Genomic DNA, 21,421 nt, shown 5'->3' with positions numbered 1-21,421 from the left:
TTTTTAAATCTTAACTCATTGCAGTGACTTGGGTTTTATTTTATTTTTGCATTTGAAGGGCCTTTTATCATTTTAATTAAAATAGTTAAAGACGTTATTTGTTTGGACTAATTAATGATATTATAAAATAAAATGAACAAATTATTTTAGATTACTACTCAAATTTGAGTATAATAGATGGATAAAACCATCTTTTGACCATTGTAATACCAAAAATGAAATAGAAAATCTTCTTCCTTCTTGGGTAATTTGTATTAATTAGGGGTATAAATAAGACATTAGTGCTTGCAAGTTATATGAATTTGACTAAAAAAAAATTGATTTGGTAATTATCGAGCCAAGGTTGAGCTCAAGCTATTGATAGCCGAATTCGATCACTGTAGTACTCGATTCGAGTGACTCATGAGGGTAAATGAGTTCTTCCTTTTTAGTATACTTTTATATTACGAATTTACATTTTTTCCCCTTATTATATAAATACAACTTAATCATGAACGAGCTCGAACTTAAATATGAATGAGCTTAATCAAGCTCGAGTTTAAGCTTGAATATAAAACTGATAAATGAACTTAACCGATCCTGAATAGCTCGATTATATCTCAAACCAAATAAAAATTTAAAAATTAATATTCGAACCGAGTTTAAATCAAATATTAACTTAGAATTATTTAAACTCAGTTGGATTACACACCTAATTCCCATAAAATAAAATAGTGTTTTACAACACTTGCTTGCCCTACCCTTCACGCAAACTTTGCCAAGTTCCTTGACCTATTCTAAGCTTTTCCTTACATTAAAAAAAGATTCATGGTCTTAAACATTTGTTTGATAATTTGGTCCACCTGCCTAATTAATTTGAGCAATTTAGTTGGTTCATATTCATATGCCGGCAATAAATCCAAAAATTGTTGAACCTTTTGATTGCACAACCATAAGTGTATGTCATTGACTTCAAGCTAGTTTCAAGTTAATATTTAGCTATTTAAAATAAATTTATTTATAAATATTTCACTCAATGATGAGGTAGTTATTATGCATGAAACTCATATTAATGTATCAAATATTATCTTTTAGTATTTTTAAAAATGTTATTGATTTCTTATTTTGAAAAATAAAATAAAATTGAGTCAACATCATGTTTACAAGACTTAATTTTGTAAATAAATAAAATCAAAATATTGAAAAGATAATTGATAGTGACAAATTAATATGGTGATTGAGTGGATATAGTTTTGCTTTCAATTTAAGCCATGACTTTCTCTCGTCACTTTGCATTTTGTGTGTATATAGAAAAAGAAAAAAGAGATCCATTAAGATAATATATCTACTGATTCCTTTTATAAAGTAATATCTCAAGTTTTTTTTTTTTTTATAAATTAAGTGTGTGTCTAATAATTTTGGTTAAGGTAATATTTACAAAATATTTAATTAATGTTTTTTTTTAATTTAATAAGTTAATAATCTTTAACTGCTTACATGCACCCATTCAAAGACGCTAGCATTGCATGATTTTCAACGTTAAAGATTGCCAACATTCGTTCGAAATTTGAAAGATTCCACCAAAAAAATTTAAGTTCAGGCAAAAATGAAAGAAGATTTATTTAGAGATTAGAATCCGACTTTAAGATATGGATGTTGGAAAAAATGTAATTGTTTAGAAATTTTGAGGCATATTTTAGATTGGTCGAGGTGGAGAGTTTAATCATGAAATTATGGTTTTATATTCTACTTCATGAGATATTTACAACGATATATCATATGCTCAAAATCGTTGAGTGATGAATGAGAAATTGATGCTCAAAATAAGCTACTTGTGAATATTTGTTTAGGAAAAGAAAAGTTTAGATTTCACATTGGTTAAATACAAGTGTAAGATAAGTATATATATATATATAAGAACTCGCTTAAAATATTATTAAATAACTAAGCTTGAAATCCTAACTTATGCATAGGGGAGTGTAGATCTAAACCCTTACACATCACAACGTGGGTGATGTGAAATGTTTGGACCAGTTGAGTTCAAAAGGGGTTTGCCGATATTTTAGCCCAATACATAATTTATTTTTTTTACTTGCGACAGATATTATACATAATTTGTTTTAAAAGGATAAATATCTTTATTTGATTTGATTCTAATTAATTTTATTTTATTTTATTTAAATTAATTTAAAGGCTCTTTTAATGTACATTTGTATGTTTGTTTTCAAAATTCCTCCATATTGAATATTGAATGTCTATAAAAGCCTAAAGAATACTCAAGAATTTTATACACAGAGACACAACGAATTTCACTCTAAAAAATTCCTTTCTTTTCTCTTCAAATTTTTCAAACGTTTTGATGATAAAAGAAGGCAAGGTTTGTTTGTTGATCACTGTAAATGTACTACTGCCGCAATCATTTTGTTGTTATATCCTAGGAGGCAATCGACCAATATTTCTCCAAGTACCATAGGAGTGGTCGAATCTGCCTTAAGGAAATTGTGAAAATAAGCCTAAATATCTAGTAAAACTCAATTCCCTTATTCCATTTCTCTTTCTTTTTTTTTCAAAAATCTTCTTTGTTTAATTGTTTTCAAATATGATGTTTTAAATAAATATAAATATTTATTTAATTTGTTTTGTTTAGATCTGTGTTTTACATAAATATAATTATTTGTTTATATTATTTGTTCAGATCTTGTATTTAATATAAATATTTATATTTATTCGCTAACGTATTTTATCCTACAATGGATTGAGTTCGGGGTTAAATGAGATTAAATTAATCATTTACAAATATGAGTAGATTTAAACAAAAGTTGAAACTAATTTCAGGATGGGTTGAGTTTAGACAACTAAATTAATCATTTACATAAGTTCAACTCGTACTTGATCTATCTTGACAACCAGCACCTCTAATATATATGAGTGTGTACAAATAAATATATGTTGTAACATTTTTGTCATGTAATTATCCAACAGGTATTTGCCATTGAGGGAGTTTTTTCCTTGAGGGTTCTATCTAATCACACATTTACTAAACCGTGTTTAACAAGGTTGACTTGTTTTCATAAAAATATTCGAAATGAGAAGAATTTCATATTTATTTTTTAAAATAGAAACTAGAGCATAATTGTAGTTGGTTTTCAAAATATTGTACAATAGGGTTGGAGCTTCCAATCCAAGTATTTGTATTTTTTTGGTCAAAATCCTATAGCGGTGATTTTTTTTAATGGGATTTGGTGATGATGGATCAAGTTTAGAGATGGATTTATATATTTAGTTCTTGTAAGACAACAATAAAATAAAATATGGTAAAGCTAATGTTCCGAAACGATGTTTGATGTTTAAGTTAGTGAGAAGTTTGTAACGCAGAAAGTAAGTAAACAATGTTGGTGAAAATATGAGATGAGATGAAGTAGATGACCATCCTTTGAAGTGATTAACATCTGTCCCTCAGCTGTCCTCTCTTTCATTACTTACTATATATCCAAGATGGTACCTCATTGTAATTACCCTCGCATATGAGAGTGGAAACCATAACTATAAGATTAAATTTATGGATAGGGATGCATGATCGGACTCCAAAGTAGCCCTTCCATCACCATGGATTTGAGCCCTTAAATGGTACTCAAAGAGTCACCTTCAAATTATGTTCTTTTCAAACTTAAAAGTGAAGCCGTTTTCAAATTATACAGAGCGGTCATGGCTTCATCACGTTCTTAAGGTGTTCCGATGTAGCTGCCACAATTTTCACGTTCAAATCTTTTAGTAAATCCCCCTTCCTCCGTTGACATCTTCACAACTCCTCAACCATCTGTCAACATGGAGCGGAGTTAAGAAATTATCCCCAACTCAGGTTGGTAAAAAAACAATACATTTCCTTAGCCATTATAGAGATCATCATCCCACTTATTTCCACTGAACCAAATTGTAAAGATGTTTGAGAAATTTTGATTTAATAACATTAAAATGCATTTAAGATGAATGTACAATATTTAAATAAGTTTAATTATTAAGATTTATGTTTATTCAAATAGTATAACTTGTTGTATTTGTTTTTTTAAAATATATAATAGATATGAAAATAATATCTTTCAGTGAAAGGATTAAATTGTGAGGTATGTGCATCATAATTTTCTTAGGGTGAAGGGACTCAATCTGCAAATAAACCAATAGTTATGATATAAACATACGCCGAAGTAAATTGTGTTGATTTAAAGTAGAAGAACATGGTAAAAACAAAAGTAAGTTAAGCGTGTTTTATAAGGAGACAAGTGTATGCATTCAGGGAAATTCATTTGAATATGTTGCCAATTGTAGCACATACCCTCGGGTTTTTATGCACATTTTGGTTCCATTTAGACTGCATGAGATCACAAATCATTAAATGTAAGATTAATCAAAATTGAACTGAAGAAAAACAAAAAGCTCATACCTTGAATTTTATTTTTCAAATAAATTTTGATTTGCAATTTGATCCTTATTGCAAGGGTAAAATATGGAGAGGGGTGGAACGTCAAATTCTTAGAAACCTATCATTATGGGAAAGTAAAATATTCTTGGAAATATTGATTTTAGATATTAAAAAACGGTAGTTAATTATTAAGAAGGGTCAAAATGTAGAAATGATCCAAAAGATTAGAAAAGTTATAAAAATACAGGTAAATATTGAATGACAGAGGATTGCCAATAATTACGGTCAATTTTATTTTGACCATGACTTAAATATAAAAGAGAGTACATGATTATGATTCCTTGTATCCAAAAATAACAATAGACTAAGTCATTTATAATTTCCATAATTAATCTAAAACCCATATTACAAATAATATGGAAATTCAGGTTGTTGAGTTGATAAGATAATTTACGATAATAACAATTTAAGCAATGTTGATGTGTTACTAAAATAAATGTGATGGTTAACTCATTTAAAACCTAAACTTTAAATTCGATTTTGTTTTAATACTACATTTATCATTTGCTTAATTACTCATTCATTTTGTTGCACTTTTTGGTCAATGTGGCATATGGGCCTAACAACCATATATAGTGAAATACACTCTCAATATTTGTTCAATATTTCTATTATGCCCTTCAAAATATTAATATGTATTTAACAATTGAATTTTTATATATAAAATAAATAGTTAAATATTTTAAATTTTATCTAAACATACGTAAAAATTGTTAAAATATTAAGCTTACTAAAAGTTAGGAAAGTAAATAAAATAACTTAAGTTGTACCCCAATGTATAATTTCCCATATACAAGGACGGTACCAGGGCAAAGTCAAAATTTTTTTAGGAGGACTGAAATTAAATTGTAATTTTACAATAGGAAAATGCAATTTCACCATTTTAATTAGCCTATATCTTTATCATTTTAAAGGGTTAAATCAAAATTTTATCATTTTAGGGGCCAAAGTACAATTTTACCTTTAATAATTTTAAAGGGCTTAAATGAAAATATTTCTATTTTTGTGGAGACTGGCCCTTCCTAAAATAGGAAAATTACAGTTTTACCTTTTAAAATGGATAAAGTTATAAAATAGTACATTGACCTCCTAAAATGATAAAATTTTGATTTAATCCTTTAAAACCATTAAGCTAAATTACATTTTAACTATTATAAAATATATAATTAAATTCCTGTGATTTATATATAATTTTGTACAATTTATATATAAAAAAAAAGTAGTCTAATGGACAAGTTCCAAGTCTTATAATAACTTTACTTGGCACCCACATTGTTTGTAGATTTATCTATATATTGGCATCATTAACCATAGTTGATGTTGTACGACTACATTCAACGTAAGATATATATTCTTAAATTTGTTGGTATGGAAATTATAATGTGTATAGCATAGGTGTTGACAGGCATTCAAAAGATAGAACATTAACTGGTTCAATTAAAGAGGAAAGAACATCATAATCTTGGTCTTTAATATGAAAGATTTATTTTCTCAAATTAATATTTCTTAAAATTTGTTGAATTTCTTCAACGTGATTTCAGTTACTAGATTCCTTAAACTCAGCCTAAAATAAAAAAAGGTTAGTTAAGTCTTCCAGTTTTCATACTAAATTTCCATATTTAACTTAGAGTTTATATAGAAAAAAAATCCCAAAGATTAGAATATTAAAAGCAAAATTTTCTTTTTCTTTATTCTAAACTCATCAATCACTTACTCATTCTCAATTTTTTCTTTTTCATTTTAGTTTTTAGATTTTATTCAAAGAGTTTTGATATTAAAGAAAATATGAGAGTAGAGCGAATAATCAATGAAACAAATGATGAGTTTCCCATTGGCATTCGAGTTTTGGCCGTTGATGATGATCCAACTTGTCTTTTACTGCTCGAGACTCTGCTTCGTCGATGCAAATACAATGGTTAGATTTTTAATTTGCTATTCTTCTTATCATGATTCAATTGAATCTTTTGAAAATGTTGAAAAAAAAAATGGTTCGAATGTGTAATTTGCAGTTACCACAACAAATCAAGCTATTACAGCATTGAAATTGTTGAGGCAAAACAAGTTTGATTTAGTGATTTGTGATGTTCATATGCCCGACATGGATGGTTTTAAGTTACTTGAGCTTGTCGGACTCGAGATGGACTTGCCTGTCATAAGTAAGCTAAGTAATGATACTCTGCTTTTATGGTTTCTTCTAAATTCGAGTTTAAACTTTTGATTTTGATAAAATGGTTTCAGTGTTATCTGCAAATGGTGATACCAATGTTGTCATGAAAGGGATTACTCATGGAGCTTGTGATTATTTGCTGAAACCTGTTCGAATCGAAGAGTTAAACAATATATGGCAACATGTAGTCAGGAGGAAGAGGTTCGAGAGGAAAGATCGGTATAATTCCGATAGCCAAGACAAGCTTCGTGCCGATAGCGGTGAGGCTGTAGGGATGGGAAGCATTGGTAACAATGGGAAGTTAAAGAAAAAGCGGAAAGATCAAGACGAGGACGAGGAGAGGGATGAGAATGAGGATCCATCGATTCGAAAAAAACCTCGTATTGTTTGGTCAGCTGAGTTGCACAGTAAATTCGTTGCAGCGGTTAATCAGTTGGGCATGAAGAGTATGTTCCACTACCTGATTACTTGTGTATGAAGTTTTTGATCTTGTAACAGTTTTCGCGTTGATGTGATGCAGATGCTACTCCTAAAAAGATCCTGGAATTGATGAATGTGGAAAAGCTTACCACACAAAATGTTGGCAGCCATCTGCAGGCACTCATCCGTACCTTTTCTGCTCATAGTTACGATGATCCAAAAGTTATCACCAAGTTAACTGTCGGTTTTCTTTTGGTTGCAGAAATTTAGGCTTTACCTGAAAAGAATCAGCTGTGCGGCAAACCAACAAGTGAACATTGCAGCCGCTGTACGGATGAGGTCTCCAAATGGACTTGGGAATTTTCATACCTTGGCCGGATCTAATCAGCTTCATAATGCAGCCTTTAGATCTTTCCCACCTAGGGGTGTGCTTGGAAGATTGAACACGCATGCTGGGCTGCTTATACGCAGCCTTCCATCTCCTGGAACTATTCGATCAGGTCATGGGCAAAGCGCGGTTAATTCCGGTAATGATCAGAGCAAGTTGCAATCTTTTGTTTCTGGAATCCATAATGCTAACATTCTACAAGGCCTGCCTATGTCACTAGAACTTGATCAAGTACAAACTAACAATGGTGTTAGCCACATTGGAGAGCTGCCGATTGCTGATAGTACAACTGTTTTCCCCGTTTCTAGCAGTTTAATAGATGCAACAATAACCGGATTCTCCGGTAATCCACTTCTTGGTGTCACAAGCCACTCTTTGATGTTAGAAGCAAGCTCTCAGCAAGCCGGTAATTCGAGAGATATTGTTCCTGCAATAGGCTTCCGAAACGGGAATACTTTATCGGACTTTGCTCCCTTAGCTCCGGCTTCTAATCGGGAATCAAATGCGGATTTACAATGTGAACCAATCCCGATCAACTGTAATGCTGGGGAATTAATCACAAGTGCTCCTCAAGAATGGAATTCCCCCTACCAATCAAATGTTACACCTTGCTCAATGAACTCTTCAATCCCTGTTAGTGGTACTATGGTTCAGTTTGGCCTGTGCTTGGACCAAAATAACTCGATGGACTCGGATTCTATCGGACCGTCGAGTTTCATTGACAACTCAGCTATGGAACAATCAATAATTGACAAGGAAGGGTACCTAATGTTGGAACCATGGGAACAGGGGAGTCACATACCTTATAACATTGGTTTATTGGAAGATCTCTGGGAATTGCAATGATGAAACAGGTAGATTATTATTAGTCAGTTTTTTAGTTTTATTTTTTCTAGTTAGTTAGAATATAAAGTATTGATTATCAGTTTTAGACTTTAGCAGTAAATTTGTATATATGGGTGAATAAGTAGATCAAATAAAAGGTCTCTTAGAACTGATACTTGATCTATTCTCTCATTTAATTTGAATTGTAGAATGTGAATTTTGATTGAATTTGTTTGGTCAAATTCTTAGTTTCATTATTTTAATGTTGTTTGGAAGGGGAATTTTACATTGCAATGTAAGATGAAAGCAATGCATTGGATGATTTGACTAATATTTTGTGCAAAATATAATTTGATAGAGATAAACAATATAAACATTAATGTCACTGCTAATGATAGTAAACTGTGAAAAATACTAGACAAGTGTAAGCATTTTCAACGAGCAACAAAGTTGCTCAAGGGTCAGATCTTGAACTTGGCAGGACTTTCTACACTTTTCGCATAGGTCACAGTCAATTTTTTAGACGAAAGTGAGAAGGTGTGATTTTTATATTTGTATTTACTACCAAACTTGATAAATTGATATTCTCGAAAACACATTTGAAATGCATTACAATGATAAAACCAAAGCTTCGAGTCTCTTTCTTTTTCACATATGTCACACCAATGATGGGAGTGGATAGTCATTGCTATCTCCATAAAAAAGCTTCAAAGGATGTTCGTCACAGCTATGCCGAGAAGTTTTTGGCAATGTAACACATCCTGAATTCAAAACAAAGTCGCCATCTTTGCATATGTTGGAACTTTCATTGTATCTACGTCTACCACAAGCACTGCAATCACTTCTATTTTCCACATCATAGAAGAGGTAATGTGATTCTTTTGTTTGATACGTAAAACTGTGAGGAGTTGTTGCACATTGAAGGCAGACAACAAGGCCATCGCTATATTCTTCTTCATAGGAGAAACCACTACAATCATACTCACACAACCAGCATTTAAAAATTCCATCTGTGAGAAGCATGAAGTGGTTTTGCGAGAACCATAGCAAAGTCTTCCTCAGCGATTTAACGCATAGTTTATGGAGAAAGAAATCACAACATGAACAATACTAAAATGAAGAAAAGATGTGCATCAGACACCCATTACAAATCTTATTATAATTGATCTCGTCGTTGAATGTCAAGCTGTGTTGATCATGACTAGAATGTATTATCTCTGCAGCTACAACATTGTCCCCAACTTTGATTTCTTGAAGAACAGGAATGATTAAATTCTCAAATTCATCGAGTTCAGTGAATTCATTTGGATTCTCAAACTCAGTTACATTGTACCAAAACTTGCTCGCCTCAGAAGTGGCACACTTGACATGGATAACGAAATCGCAATCTGGTCGAGAACAACAATAACTCCCATGTTCCATATCTACCTTCTTATAATAGATTCTGCAGTCCCAAATTCTAGAATTATGGCAACGTATGGAAAGGAAAAAGTTGCGAGAAAGGTGATGACGGTGCTGGGTAAATCTAATGAAGCAAGGCAATGAAATGCAATCCTTATGAACTTGAATGCTGCATGTAGAACAAATATAGGAAACATTTTCACCCTAGGTGCCACATCACAAGTGAATGAATTTGGCCTCGACAACAAAGTAAATGGGTGTTCATGATGTTTTTTTTATCTTTAATAATAGTTGGTGGCCAAGCACATTTGCTATGAAAGTTAAGATTGCAAATTGAACAATGATAAAACAATCCTATTTGATTGATTCGGAAAAGGTTGCAAAGACAAAGGTTCGGCTCAAACTCGAGAACAAGTTGGTGTTCGCCATAACAAGGGTGACTGATTTCAAGGTGTAATTCAACATATCTTTTGTGAAAAAAGAATTTACAATGGGAACAACTATATGAATTATCCACCAATGTGGTTGAACAACCGGAACAAGAAATATGTCGAAGTAGATAATTATGGTTATCAATGAAAAGCAATGGATGTTGATGGGTGAAATGGAGGATCTCTATGAAGTTTCCAAAAGTGTCACGTTGAAGAAAACTACATTTGAGGTGAAAGGCAATTTCACAAAAGGAACAATGATAACTGTTAGGATCGACCAAATTAAGCAACAAACAAGTAAAATAGCAGAAGAAATTGAGAAGATGAACACACAAATTTAACATGGAAAAACCCCTCCAAAGAGGATAAAAAACCACGGGCAAAGATAATTTTACTATAATGGCAAAAGAATGAAGAGTACAAAAGATGGAGATAAAACTAAACCCCGAAAACCCGAAAAACAAAGAACTCTCAAAACGTAAACACAAAATTCTCTGAATGTGTTATGAGTTCTAATCTAATGGGTGTTTTTATTAATGTTGTAAAAAAGCCTATTTATAGGCTAAATTCATTGTCAAATAATAATAAAATAGTCTAAACTAATCAGTGTTTGACTGAAACAAATAAATAGAGTTTAACTAAAAGATTATTTCTCAAATTTGACTGAAAATAGGAGTCATACTTAACAAATCTCCACATTGACTCATATTTCCACAACGCCATCTTTGCCAAAGCCCGCCACGAGCCTATCTTGAACTATGCAGGGAATTAACTGAGTCGAATCTGTGCTTAGAAACTAGAAGACTTCTAGCCTTCGACTTGTACACTGCCAAATCAAAACTAACTCGGGTCTGATTTTCACGAACACAGTGCCCTAACTTTTCAAAACCTGCATCCAAAAGAGAACCTCTCTTCAACGAAACGGTCATACATTTTTCCCTCCTATGACCAAGTTGCCTCCGCTCCAAATGAGTTGACTTCGACTCTGTAACGGATGAGGGAAATCCGATTTCACCGGTCACTGTAGAACCTTCCAGAATATAAAGACTGCCAGTTCTTTTACCTTTTAACAAAACGAGAGCTCCACGAGATACTTTAATACCGCTCGACTCGATGTTGATTTTGCATCCTTTCAAGTCTAAAATACTCAAGGAAATTAGATTCTTTCATAAATCAGGTACATACCTGACATCTGAGAGTGTCCTAATTGTCCCATCGTGTGTCCTGATTTTAACAGTTCCAATACCAACTACCTTACTAAATGAATCATTTCCCATGCGCACAACTCCACCTTCAACCGAACTGTATGTAGAGAACCATTTTCTATTGGGACACATGTGGAAAGAACATCCCGAATCTAGGATCCACTTGGACGTGAGCTTGGAGTTATCGCTCGTTGACACTAACAAGAAATCATCACCGCTTTCATCGGCCAAATTAGCACCAGCTACATCTTCCTCGTTACTCTTAGCAGCTCTTTTATTTCACAGTTTATAACAATCTGCTTTGACGTGACCTAACTTTTTACAATAGCGACACCTTTTGTCTCGTTTCTTTGATGCTACTAAAACGGAAGCTTGCCTATCTGCCTTGCTATCCAAATGAAGCTCATTGTCGATTTTGTCTTTCCTCAACAAATGACCCTTCACATCTTCGAACGAGATTTTGTCTCTGCCATAAATCAGGGTCTCCCTGAAAGACTTGTATGAAGGGGGTAAAGAGCATAATAATAGCATAGCTTGATCTTCATCATCAATACGAACTTCAACGTTCTTTAAATCATTTAAAAGAGTAATGAATTGACTGATGTGATCTCTAAGAAGCTCACATTCGTTCATGCGAAACGTAAATAGACGTTGTTTCAACACTAAACGGTTAGCCAGAGACTTAGTTGCATAAAGAGTTTCTAACCTTTTCCACAAGGCGGATGAGGTCTTCTCTATCAATACCTCCTACAATACCGTATTCGCGAGGCACAACTGGATTGCAGACAATGCCTTTTCATCAATCTCTTCCATTCTGTTTTATTTAGATTCTCAGGCTTTTTCCCGGTAACAACCTTTTTCAAACCGGATTGAACTAGAATTGCCATCATCTGAACTTGCCACAGAGTGAAATTTGTCTCACCATCAAACTTCTCAATTTCAAACCTTGTTGTTGCCATATCTGAATGGGTTGATCTTTGAACTAGCTTTGATACCACTTGTTAGGATCGACCAAATTAAGCAACAAACAAGTAAAATAACGGAATAAATTGAGAAATTGAACACACAAATTTAACGTGGAAAAACCCCTCCAAAGAGGATAAAAAACCACGGGCAAAGATAATTTTACTATAATGGCAAAAGAATGAAGAGTACAAAAGATGGAGATAAAACTAAACCCAGAAAACTCGAAAAACAAAGAACCCTCAAAACGTAAACACAAAATTCTCTGAATGTGTTATGAGTTCTAATCTAATGGGTGTTTTTACTAAGGTTGTAAAAGAGCCTATTTATAGGCTAAATTCATATGTCAAATAATAATAAAATAGTCTAAACTAATCAGTGTTTGACTGAAACAAATAAACAGAGTTTAACTAAAAGATTATTTCTCAAATTTGACTGAAAATAGGAGTCATACTTAACAATAACTAAATCCCTTTCTAGTAATTAATCGGTTGCAAGCGTTGCACCAAGTTATTTTTTCTTCAAGAGATAATGGTTGGAGAAAAATAAGAGGGTGGTTCGAATGAAAGGAAGGGTGTTAAATCTCCATGGAAGCTTCAACACATTCCTTATAAAGGAAAAACTCACAATCTGAACAGCTAAGGCTTGGACCCTTCACCTTTCGCTTGCATCCAAAGCAACGAAAAGTCTCCTTACTTTGATGGTTCATCTCTTGGTTGAACACCAGTGGATGTAAATGATATGGAATCACAGTTTCATACAATTTCTTCTCAAATGGCCTATATGTTGTTTAAGTTCCATTTTGTTACCTCTGAATTGAAACTTGACGTGGATGGCCGATGGTTGCTAAATCAATGGCCCATATATAGTATTCAATAGTTACGTGTTGGAGTTTTATGCTTGTATTTTAAAAAAAAATTTAAAACTTTTAAAAAAATCTGAAAAATATATCGATTATATTATAATTTCTGCTAAATTAAAAAATTCAGCAAAGTATCTCTAGCTAAAATAATAATAATTAGGCATCATTCTCTTTTTAAAAAAGAAAAAAAAACTCAGCAATGTAGTAATAATTTTTGGCTTAATATAACATTTGGTAATTGAACTTGATACGTTTTTGTAATTTGGTACTTAAATTTTTTTGTGTCCATATTGTATCTGAACTTGACATTTTTTTCTTAATTTGGCACCTAAGCTTTTTTTTGTCCAATTTTGTAAGGACTCGGTTTCCAGTGATTCGAAAAATGTGGTTTTGGGACTCCATTTTCATAAATTGAGTCCTTAAATATTTAGTAGGGATATTTACAGAGCTAGTATATTGATGAATTGAAATTTGGATAATTAATTTAGCCGAATTAGTAATTAATTAAGGTTCAGGGGCTAAATTGTAAAAGTTCAAAGGCTATAGATTTTTAATTAGGAAATGACTTGAGAACTTAAATTGCAATTAACTAAGGGATTAAAATGGAAATTAAACCAAAATAAAATGAATGTTAATGGATAGTGATGTAATATTCCATTAGTTTATTTAATTAAAGGTTTAGGTTTAATCAATCAAAATTAACTTAATTAATTAAGTTTAATTAACAACAAAACAAGGTATATATGTAAAAGAAAGTGGGAAAAGATGAGTAATATCATCTTCTTCATAAAGACACGATGGGAAAAAGAAAGAAAAACCATGTGGAAGCTTTGAAATGTTCGACTAAAATTGGTAAATTATTTAGGTCTTTTCTTGCCCATGTACCAATTTGTAAAAATTTTAAAGTTTTAGAAAGATATCATTGTTGATTTCTTGAACTTTTAGGTGTTGAATTAATAGAAATTAAGTTTAGTTGAAGAAAATGACTAAATTGTAAAGCTTAATTGATAGTTTTGCATATTAGGGATCAAATTGAATAAAATGTAAAATTGATAGTAGGAATAAGAAATAGGAGATCTGTAATGAGTAACTGTGAAATAGGATTTCAATCCGAATATTTAAATTGAAAGTTATGTTAGTCCCGATTTTAAGGATTAAATTGAATAAATTGCAAAAATTGTGTAAATTGAAAATTGACTAGAAATTTACATTACTATAGGTTTTGTGATTATTCGTAGCTAATGTTGACCTGAATTTGTCGAGAGGGAAAGAAAAATCCAAAGTAGTTGACGAGTAGCTTGGAATTCAAGTTTATATTTCTATGATTCGGGGACAATTTATTTATTGCATAATCATGACATGTTGTATTACATGGTATCGAGGTGAGTTAGCAATGGCTATTTAAATTGATTTACTATGATTGAGGTTCAATATCAAAATAGGGACTAAATTGAATAAAGTACAAAATGTTTTGTTTACTTAATATGTGGTAATTGATAAGTGCTAAAAGTAACATGTTTTAATCTTGTTTTTAATGCATTTTTGGGTGATTATTCGATGTTAATGGTGAATTCTATGCTCCTAATCCTTTAAATTCATGTTTTTATACTTATGAGGGCATTTCAAAGCAAAAAGAGCGAAAAGCGAACAAAAAATGGAAAATCGAAGCGAGTTATAGGAGCCATACGGGTTGAACCATTCCACACAGCCTGGACACACGGCCGTGTGAGCCACACGGGTTGCCACACAGCTATGTGGCAGGCCGTGTCAATTTCATGATTTGCACTCTAAACTAACGAGAAAACACGATTTTTAGGTTTTTCAGGCATTTTAAGACTTATATATGACAAAAATAAGAAGATAGGAGTGAGCCATTGATAAGTTGTAAAAGTAACATATTTTAATCACATTCTTAATGTGTTTTTAGATGATTAATTATGTAAATTAGTGAATTTGATGCTCCTAATCCTTTAAATTCATGTTTTTATACTTAGGAAAGCATTTGGGAGCGAAATGAGCGAAAAACGAGCCAAAATCAGACAAATAGAGCTGTTTTCAGGATGCACACAGCTTGGGCATTTCCACATGGGCAGGCCACACACCTGTGTGAGCCACACGGGTTGGCCACACGCTCATGTGCCAGCCAGTGTCGATTTCGCACCCTGTTTCTCAAATAGGCAGAAAAACCTAATTTTTAGGCTTTCTGAGCATTCTAAAGTCTATAAATACCAATTAGAAGAGGACCTAATGGGGCAATCAGAGAAGATCGAAGAAAACACCCGAAGAACGCCTTCAGAATCAACTCGGAAGCAGATCTCCCTCGAGATCGAAGATCTCTCTCGAGATCGAAGATCTCTATTTAATTTCTTCCGAAGTTTTATTGAGTTTCTTTATGTCTTGTGGTTATCCTAACTTTGAGATGTTTGTATTCAGGATTGTGAACTAAATTCCCTAAATACCTAGGGTGGATGAAACCATTGATGAATCTTATTATTTAATTTCTATTTTTACACGATACATACTTGATTCTTGTTCTCAATTATGTATGCTTATTTCGTGTTTTAATATTTTTGGGATATTAATTCATGTTTAATGTGCTAATTTTAGTGGAGCAAAAGTCTCTGTTTAAGAGTAGATCTAGCATAATTGAGTGGAGTTGCATGCAATCCTAAAAATAGGACGACATAAATCTACCTGATTAGAGTCAAACCTTATAGGGGAATCTATAGATCGAGTTAATGCGACAATAGGGATTTTAATTTGAAAGAGATTTCAATTGATCAACCTAGAGTCAGTTGTTCTTACTCTCGAAAGAGATATTAACATAATTTAGGGATTTCTACGAATCAAGACACAAGTGAATAAATCATTTAATTCAGATTCAGAATAATAAGTGAAGTCTAAGTGGATTCTTTCCTGGGTATTATCTTTCTCATTGGTTATCTTCGATTATTTTCCTATTTCATTCTCTGCTGCATTCTTAGTTAAATTAGATTAGTAACTTTCAATTAAAAACAATCACCCCAATTTGTCGGCTAAATAATAGAAGAACAGAAATTACTAGTACTTTTAGTCCTCGTGGATATGATATTCCCTACTCACCATAACTATACTATTATTCGATAGGTGTGCTTGCCTTAGTCGTATTTATAGTTAGTTAGTGACCATCAAGTTTTTGGCGCAGTTGTCGAGGAGTAAAATATTAGGAACACTTGATTTTTATTAATTTAGCCATTTATTTTTATTGCATTTTGTTTTTTTGTTTTTTCTAGCTTAATTTTTGCATTCTAATTTTTCTTTTCTTTTATTTACTTCTGGCAGGTTCCTTTAGTTTATGACTAGAAGAAATCCGTCAGGACTATTATTATTTGACAGTGAAATTGAAAGTATAGCTCGCAGAAACCGTAGAGAAGTAAGGCAGAGTCGAGAAAATATAGTAGACAAGCAAGAGGACATTATTAGGGCTGTGCATAATTCGGTTAACCCGATTTTTTTCGGTTAACCGATCGAGTTCGGTTAATCGGTCGGTTAACCGAAAAAATTCGGTCTGGGGTCGGTTAATTTTTTTTGATTTTTTCGGTTAACGGTTAAATCGGTTCGAAACCGGTCGGTTAACCGAAAAAAATCGAGTAAACCAAATTTTGCAGGGTAGGGCCTAAAATAGGTCAAATTAAACCCGGCCCAATTTTTTCTCAAGCTCAACACCGAACTTTTTCGGTAATTTTCGGGTAATTCGGGTAATTTTAGGGTAATTCGGTTAATTCGGTTAATCGGGTAATTCGGGTAATTTTTAACCAAAAATAAAAAAACACATAATTTTCGGTTAATTCGGTTAACCGACCTTATTAACCGAAAAAAATTCGGTTCGGTTAACGGTTAAAAAATTTGGAAGGTCGGTTAATTCGGTTATAGCAATTTCGGGTCGGTTAACCGAATGAACACCCCTAGACATTATTATTACTGAGAAAATAGGTGATAATCAGAATAATCAACTACCTCCTGCAATTGCTGCAAATCCTGAAAATCCAGATCCTATTCCTCGTACTATGTACGATTATGCCAAGCCCACTCTAACTGGGGCTAAATCGAGTATTATGAGATCCACCATTGCTGCAAATAATTTCGAACTGAAGCCGAACACTATTTAGATGATACAACAGTTTGTTCAGTTCGATGGTTTGCAAGACGAAGATCCAAATACTCATTTGGCTAATTTTCTAGAAGTCTGTGATACTTTCAAGATAAATGACATTTCTGACCACGAAATTTGCATACGGTTATTCCCTTTCTCATTGAGGAACAAAGCTAAATAGTGGTTGAATTCTTTACCACGAGGTTTCATCACTACATGGGATCAAATGACCGAAAAGTTCCTTATAAAGTACTTCCCACCGACTAAGACAACTAAGTTGAGGAATGATATCTCTTCCTTCGTTCAAATCGATTTAGAGACCCTATATAATGCATGGGAGAGGTATAAGGACTTGTTGAGATGTTGCCCTCACCATGGGTTACCTTTATGGTTACAAGTTCAAACCTTCTATAACGGTTTGAATCCCTCAACTAAACAGTTGATCGATGCAGCGCCAGTAGAACACTTAACAATAAAACACCTGAAGCGGCTTATGAGTTTATAGAAGAGATGACATTAAATAATTATCAGTGGCAAGTCATGAAGACAAAGCTAATAAAAGCAGCCGGTGTTTTCAACTTAGATGCAGTCACCAAGTTATCAAATCAGGTAGAACAATCAAATAAGAAAATTTATTATTTATATGTTTCTACGCAGGTACATTCGGTGATGCAATGCGATACAAATAGAGGTGGAATGAACAATCTAGAATGCTTACCCTACGGTCCTAGCACAGAGAACGAACAAATCAATTATATGGGTAATAATTCTAGGCCTCAAAATAACCCTTATAGTAACCACTATAATGCAGGTTGGAGGAACCATCCCAATTTCTCTTGGGTGGTCAAGGAAATCAAATAGCACAACCCCCTCTAGGCTTCCAACAACAAACTTACCAGCAAGAGAAGAAATCGAACCTTGAGGAGATGCTGACAAAGTTTATCTCAGTGTCAGAAACCCACTTTCAAAACACTGAAGCAGTACTTAAAAACCAACAAGCATCGATTCTAGGACTCGAGAATCAAATCTGCCAACTTGCTAAGTTAATTTCAAAACGACTACAATGTAGTTTGCCTAGCAATACTAAAACTAACCCAATGGAACAACTTAATGCAATTACTGTGCGAGATGAAGAAGGGTTAGTTGAATATAAACCAGAATCGAGGCAAGAAATTGTGGTAAGTAACGGTAAGGTTGAGGTGAGCCAGAATGAGCAAAAATCAGTTGGTAAAGAATATAAACCTCGAGTGTCATATCCTAACGTGACGAAGAGAGACCACACGAACGAACAATTTGGTAAATTTCTTAAACTTCTGAAAAAATAACATATTAATTTACCGTTTATTGAAGCTCTTTCACAGATGCCCAATTCCGTTAAATTTTTAAAGGAGTTTTTGGTGAACAAAAGGAAGTCAGATGATTCGTCGACTGTAGAGTTAAATGCAGTTTGCTCGGCCATATTGCAAAATAAACTACCCAACAAATTGAAAGATCCAGGGAGTTTTACTATTCCTTGTTTAATTGGTAGTTTGAATAATAATAATGTTTTGGCTGATTTAGGGGATGGTATTAATGTTATACCCTATAAAATGTTTAAAAAATTAGGTCTTGGGAAACCCAAACAAACTAGGATGAGTATTCAATTAGCAGATAAAACCATTAGATTTCTTAGAGGTATTATTGAAGATATTCTTGTAAAAATTGATAAATTCATATTCCCAGTTGATTTTGTTGTTTTAGACATGGATGAGGATAGTGACGTACCTTTGATTTTAGGTTTGGCCCTTTTTAACAACTGCTAGAACTATAATTGATGTTGGTACGGGTGAATTAGTACTTTGTGTAAGTGACGAAACGATTACTATCCAAGCTCGTGATTCTGTTAAGACATCTAGTGACCGAGATGATTTTATAGGTTTTGTTAATATAAGTAACCATGTGGATGAATGGTGGACACATGTTAAGGAGAACCCGAAAAAGCACAATGGAGAGCCAAAGCGACGCCATGATGAGCATGTGGATGGAACAACTAATTTAAGGTAGGGAACAAGGTACTACTAGATAAAACAGATCCTCGAATTGCCACTTCGGTGCTTGATGCAAACGGATCAAATCCCTTTACGGTATTGAAGGTCTTCCTATACAGTACAGTCGAGGTAACTCATTCTAAATTTGGCACATTTAAGGTAAATAGTACTCGACTTAAAACTTATATTGATAATAGAATTGATAACAAGAAAGAGGAGTTTCGACTCCGCAAACCATCGTGACTGTACGAATACAAGGTAAGTCAAGCTTAGACTTTAAATAAGCACTTCTCGAGAGGCAACTCGAGTGTTAACACTACTAATTCTCTTAATTTTATTTCATGTTATTTTTAAAACTAATTAATTTTGACCAATCCCAGGCCTTGTGCACAATAAAGGGTTCGACAGTGAGTTACACGGCCTGGCAACATGGCCTTGTGACTCACACGGCCTGGACACATTGGCATGCCCTTGGCCGTGTGGATCCTTGGACTTAATCTTTCCAAAATTTGATTGTTACACGGCCTAAAATAGTCCACACGGCCATGCGACACATCCGTGTGAACCCTAGAGCTAATTTTTTCGATTTTATTTCAAGTCAGTGAGTTACACGACTGTGTCACCTTTAAAAAAACCTTAGCCTCCCTTTTCTTTTCCTTTATTTTGTCTTCTTCCCCCAACTTCCCAACATACCCTAGCCACCACCGCTTGCCTACTATAACACCCCTTACCTGTGTTCGACGCCGGAACAGGGTACGAGGCATTTCTAGAACATAAACACATGCAATTGTACAAAACCAAGACTTATATATATATATTAGTTTTTTTTAACTTTTCGATCAAGTCATGAAAGCTTGCACATCCACAAAATGCATCATCAAGAACATATAACTTGATCAGTATTAGCCAACATCAATGGCTTTATACTAAATAAATTATCAAATAGCATAGACCAACATTTTAGGCCAAATCATTTATGACACCTACCCTCCACATTCCAGCTATCGTCACCCCCATTCCATCGCCGTTTATCCCGCCTTCTCCTTCATCACCCCCACAACCCCTTCTCCTTCTCTTTTTCTCCCCATCGCCGCGCCTCCCTTCCATCCTCACGCCCCCTCATCGAGCTTTACCTTCCTACACCCCGCACTACAACCGCTTCCCCTTCCAACTACACGAACCTCCAGTTAACATCACAGCCCCCTCACATTGTCACCCATTTCACCAAGCAAGCCATGTCCCTTACTGACCCCGATCCCTTCCCCCTCTCCCTTCGATGCGCACCCATGCCTCACCCACACACACGCACCTCCCACCATCCTAAATAGCCCTGTTCTACCACCATTTCCCCTAGCCTTGTCACGTTCCACCGTGCATCGACCGACGTTCCCGTCACTGCTAGTAGCTTCGGTCACCACCCACTGTTTTTATTATTTATTTGTTTATTACTTAATATTATTTTTAGTTATATTATTTTATTTTTCTAGTTGTAATTGTTTCTTGTCATTACTATCATTATTATTTCATTTTTCTTAGTATTCTTACCTTTCTTATCATTAGTTTAATTTAATTATTTGTTTATTGTTTTTATTGTTACTGTTCTTAGTATGTGCCTTATGTTTTTATATTTTATATTTTTATTCTTTTCCTTATTATATATATCATTTATTTTTATTATTTTTACTGGTCTTTCATTATTTTTATCGTGTTTAGTTTTTCATTTCGTTTCTTATTATTATTTTCCTTCATTATTATTTCTTAGTAGTTTGCATGTTTAGTATATTTAGTACCTAATTTATGCATGATTGATATTCATCAATATTGTTTTAGGCGTCGATTTTCTATTTAGGTTGTTTCGATTTACGCTGAGCGTCATAGGATGATTCTTAGTGTCATAGTTTTCGTTACACGACTGTTCTATCGGCCTCTCTATATGTTTATTTGGTATTGCTTATGTTATTTTTTTGATAGTGAATTATTTTATTTTTCAGGCACACCATGACAAACTTTCGCAGTAAATCCAAGGTCGCTGTTTCCTCTTCAAAAAAGCGAAAGACCCCTGGCACAACCTCCTCCTCGAGCGCTTCGGTCGAAGCCCGCCACCCCTATACCTGATTTTCAGTAGGTCGCCATTAAGATTTATA

General features: G+C 33.5%; 1 protein-coding gene and 1 non-coding gene across 2 annotated transcripts; one reads left to right on the top strand and one right to left on the bottom strand.

Annotated features, from left to right (window-relative positions):
- Positions 1-6,066: 6,066 nt before the first annotated feature.
- Positions 6,067-8,477, top strand: LOC105789991 (two-component response regulator ARR12). Its single transcript, XM_012617357.2, has 5 exons — positions 6,067-6,371; positions 6,466-6,612; positions 6,695-7,069; positions 7,144-7,220; positions 7,306-8,477. Exons 1-5 carry the CDS (start codon positions 6,242-6,244, stop codon positions 8,275-8,277), a joined length of 1,701 nt encoding a protein of 566 aa, XP_012472811.1. The 5' UTR covers positions 6,067-6,241; the 3' UTR covers positions 8,278-8,477.
- A 9,047-nt stretch (positions 8,478-17,524) lies between these two features.
- Positions 17,525-17,631, bottom strand: LOC128042622 (small nucleolar RNA R71). Its single transcript, XR_008198137.1, has one exon. It is a non-coding gene; the product is annotated as a small nucleolar RNA R71 (small nucleolar RNA).
- Positions 17,632-21,421: the final 3,790 nt, after the last annotated feature.

Source organism: Gossypium raimondii, chromosome 7, assembly GCF_025698545.1.
Source record: "Gossypium raimondii isolate GPD5lz chromosome 7, ASM2569854v1, whole genome shotgun sequence".
Classification (NCBI taxonomy): domain Eukaryota; kingdom Viridiplantae; phylum Streptophyta; class Magnoliopsida; order Malvales; family Malvaceae; genus Gossypium; species Gossypium raimondii.
The sequence above is the reverse complement of the archived record's forward strand: the minus strand, read 5'-3'. Positions and strand labels throughout refer to the sequence as shown.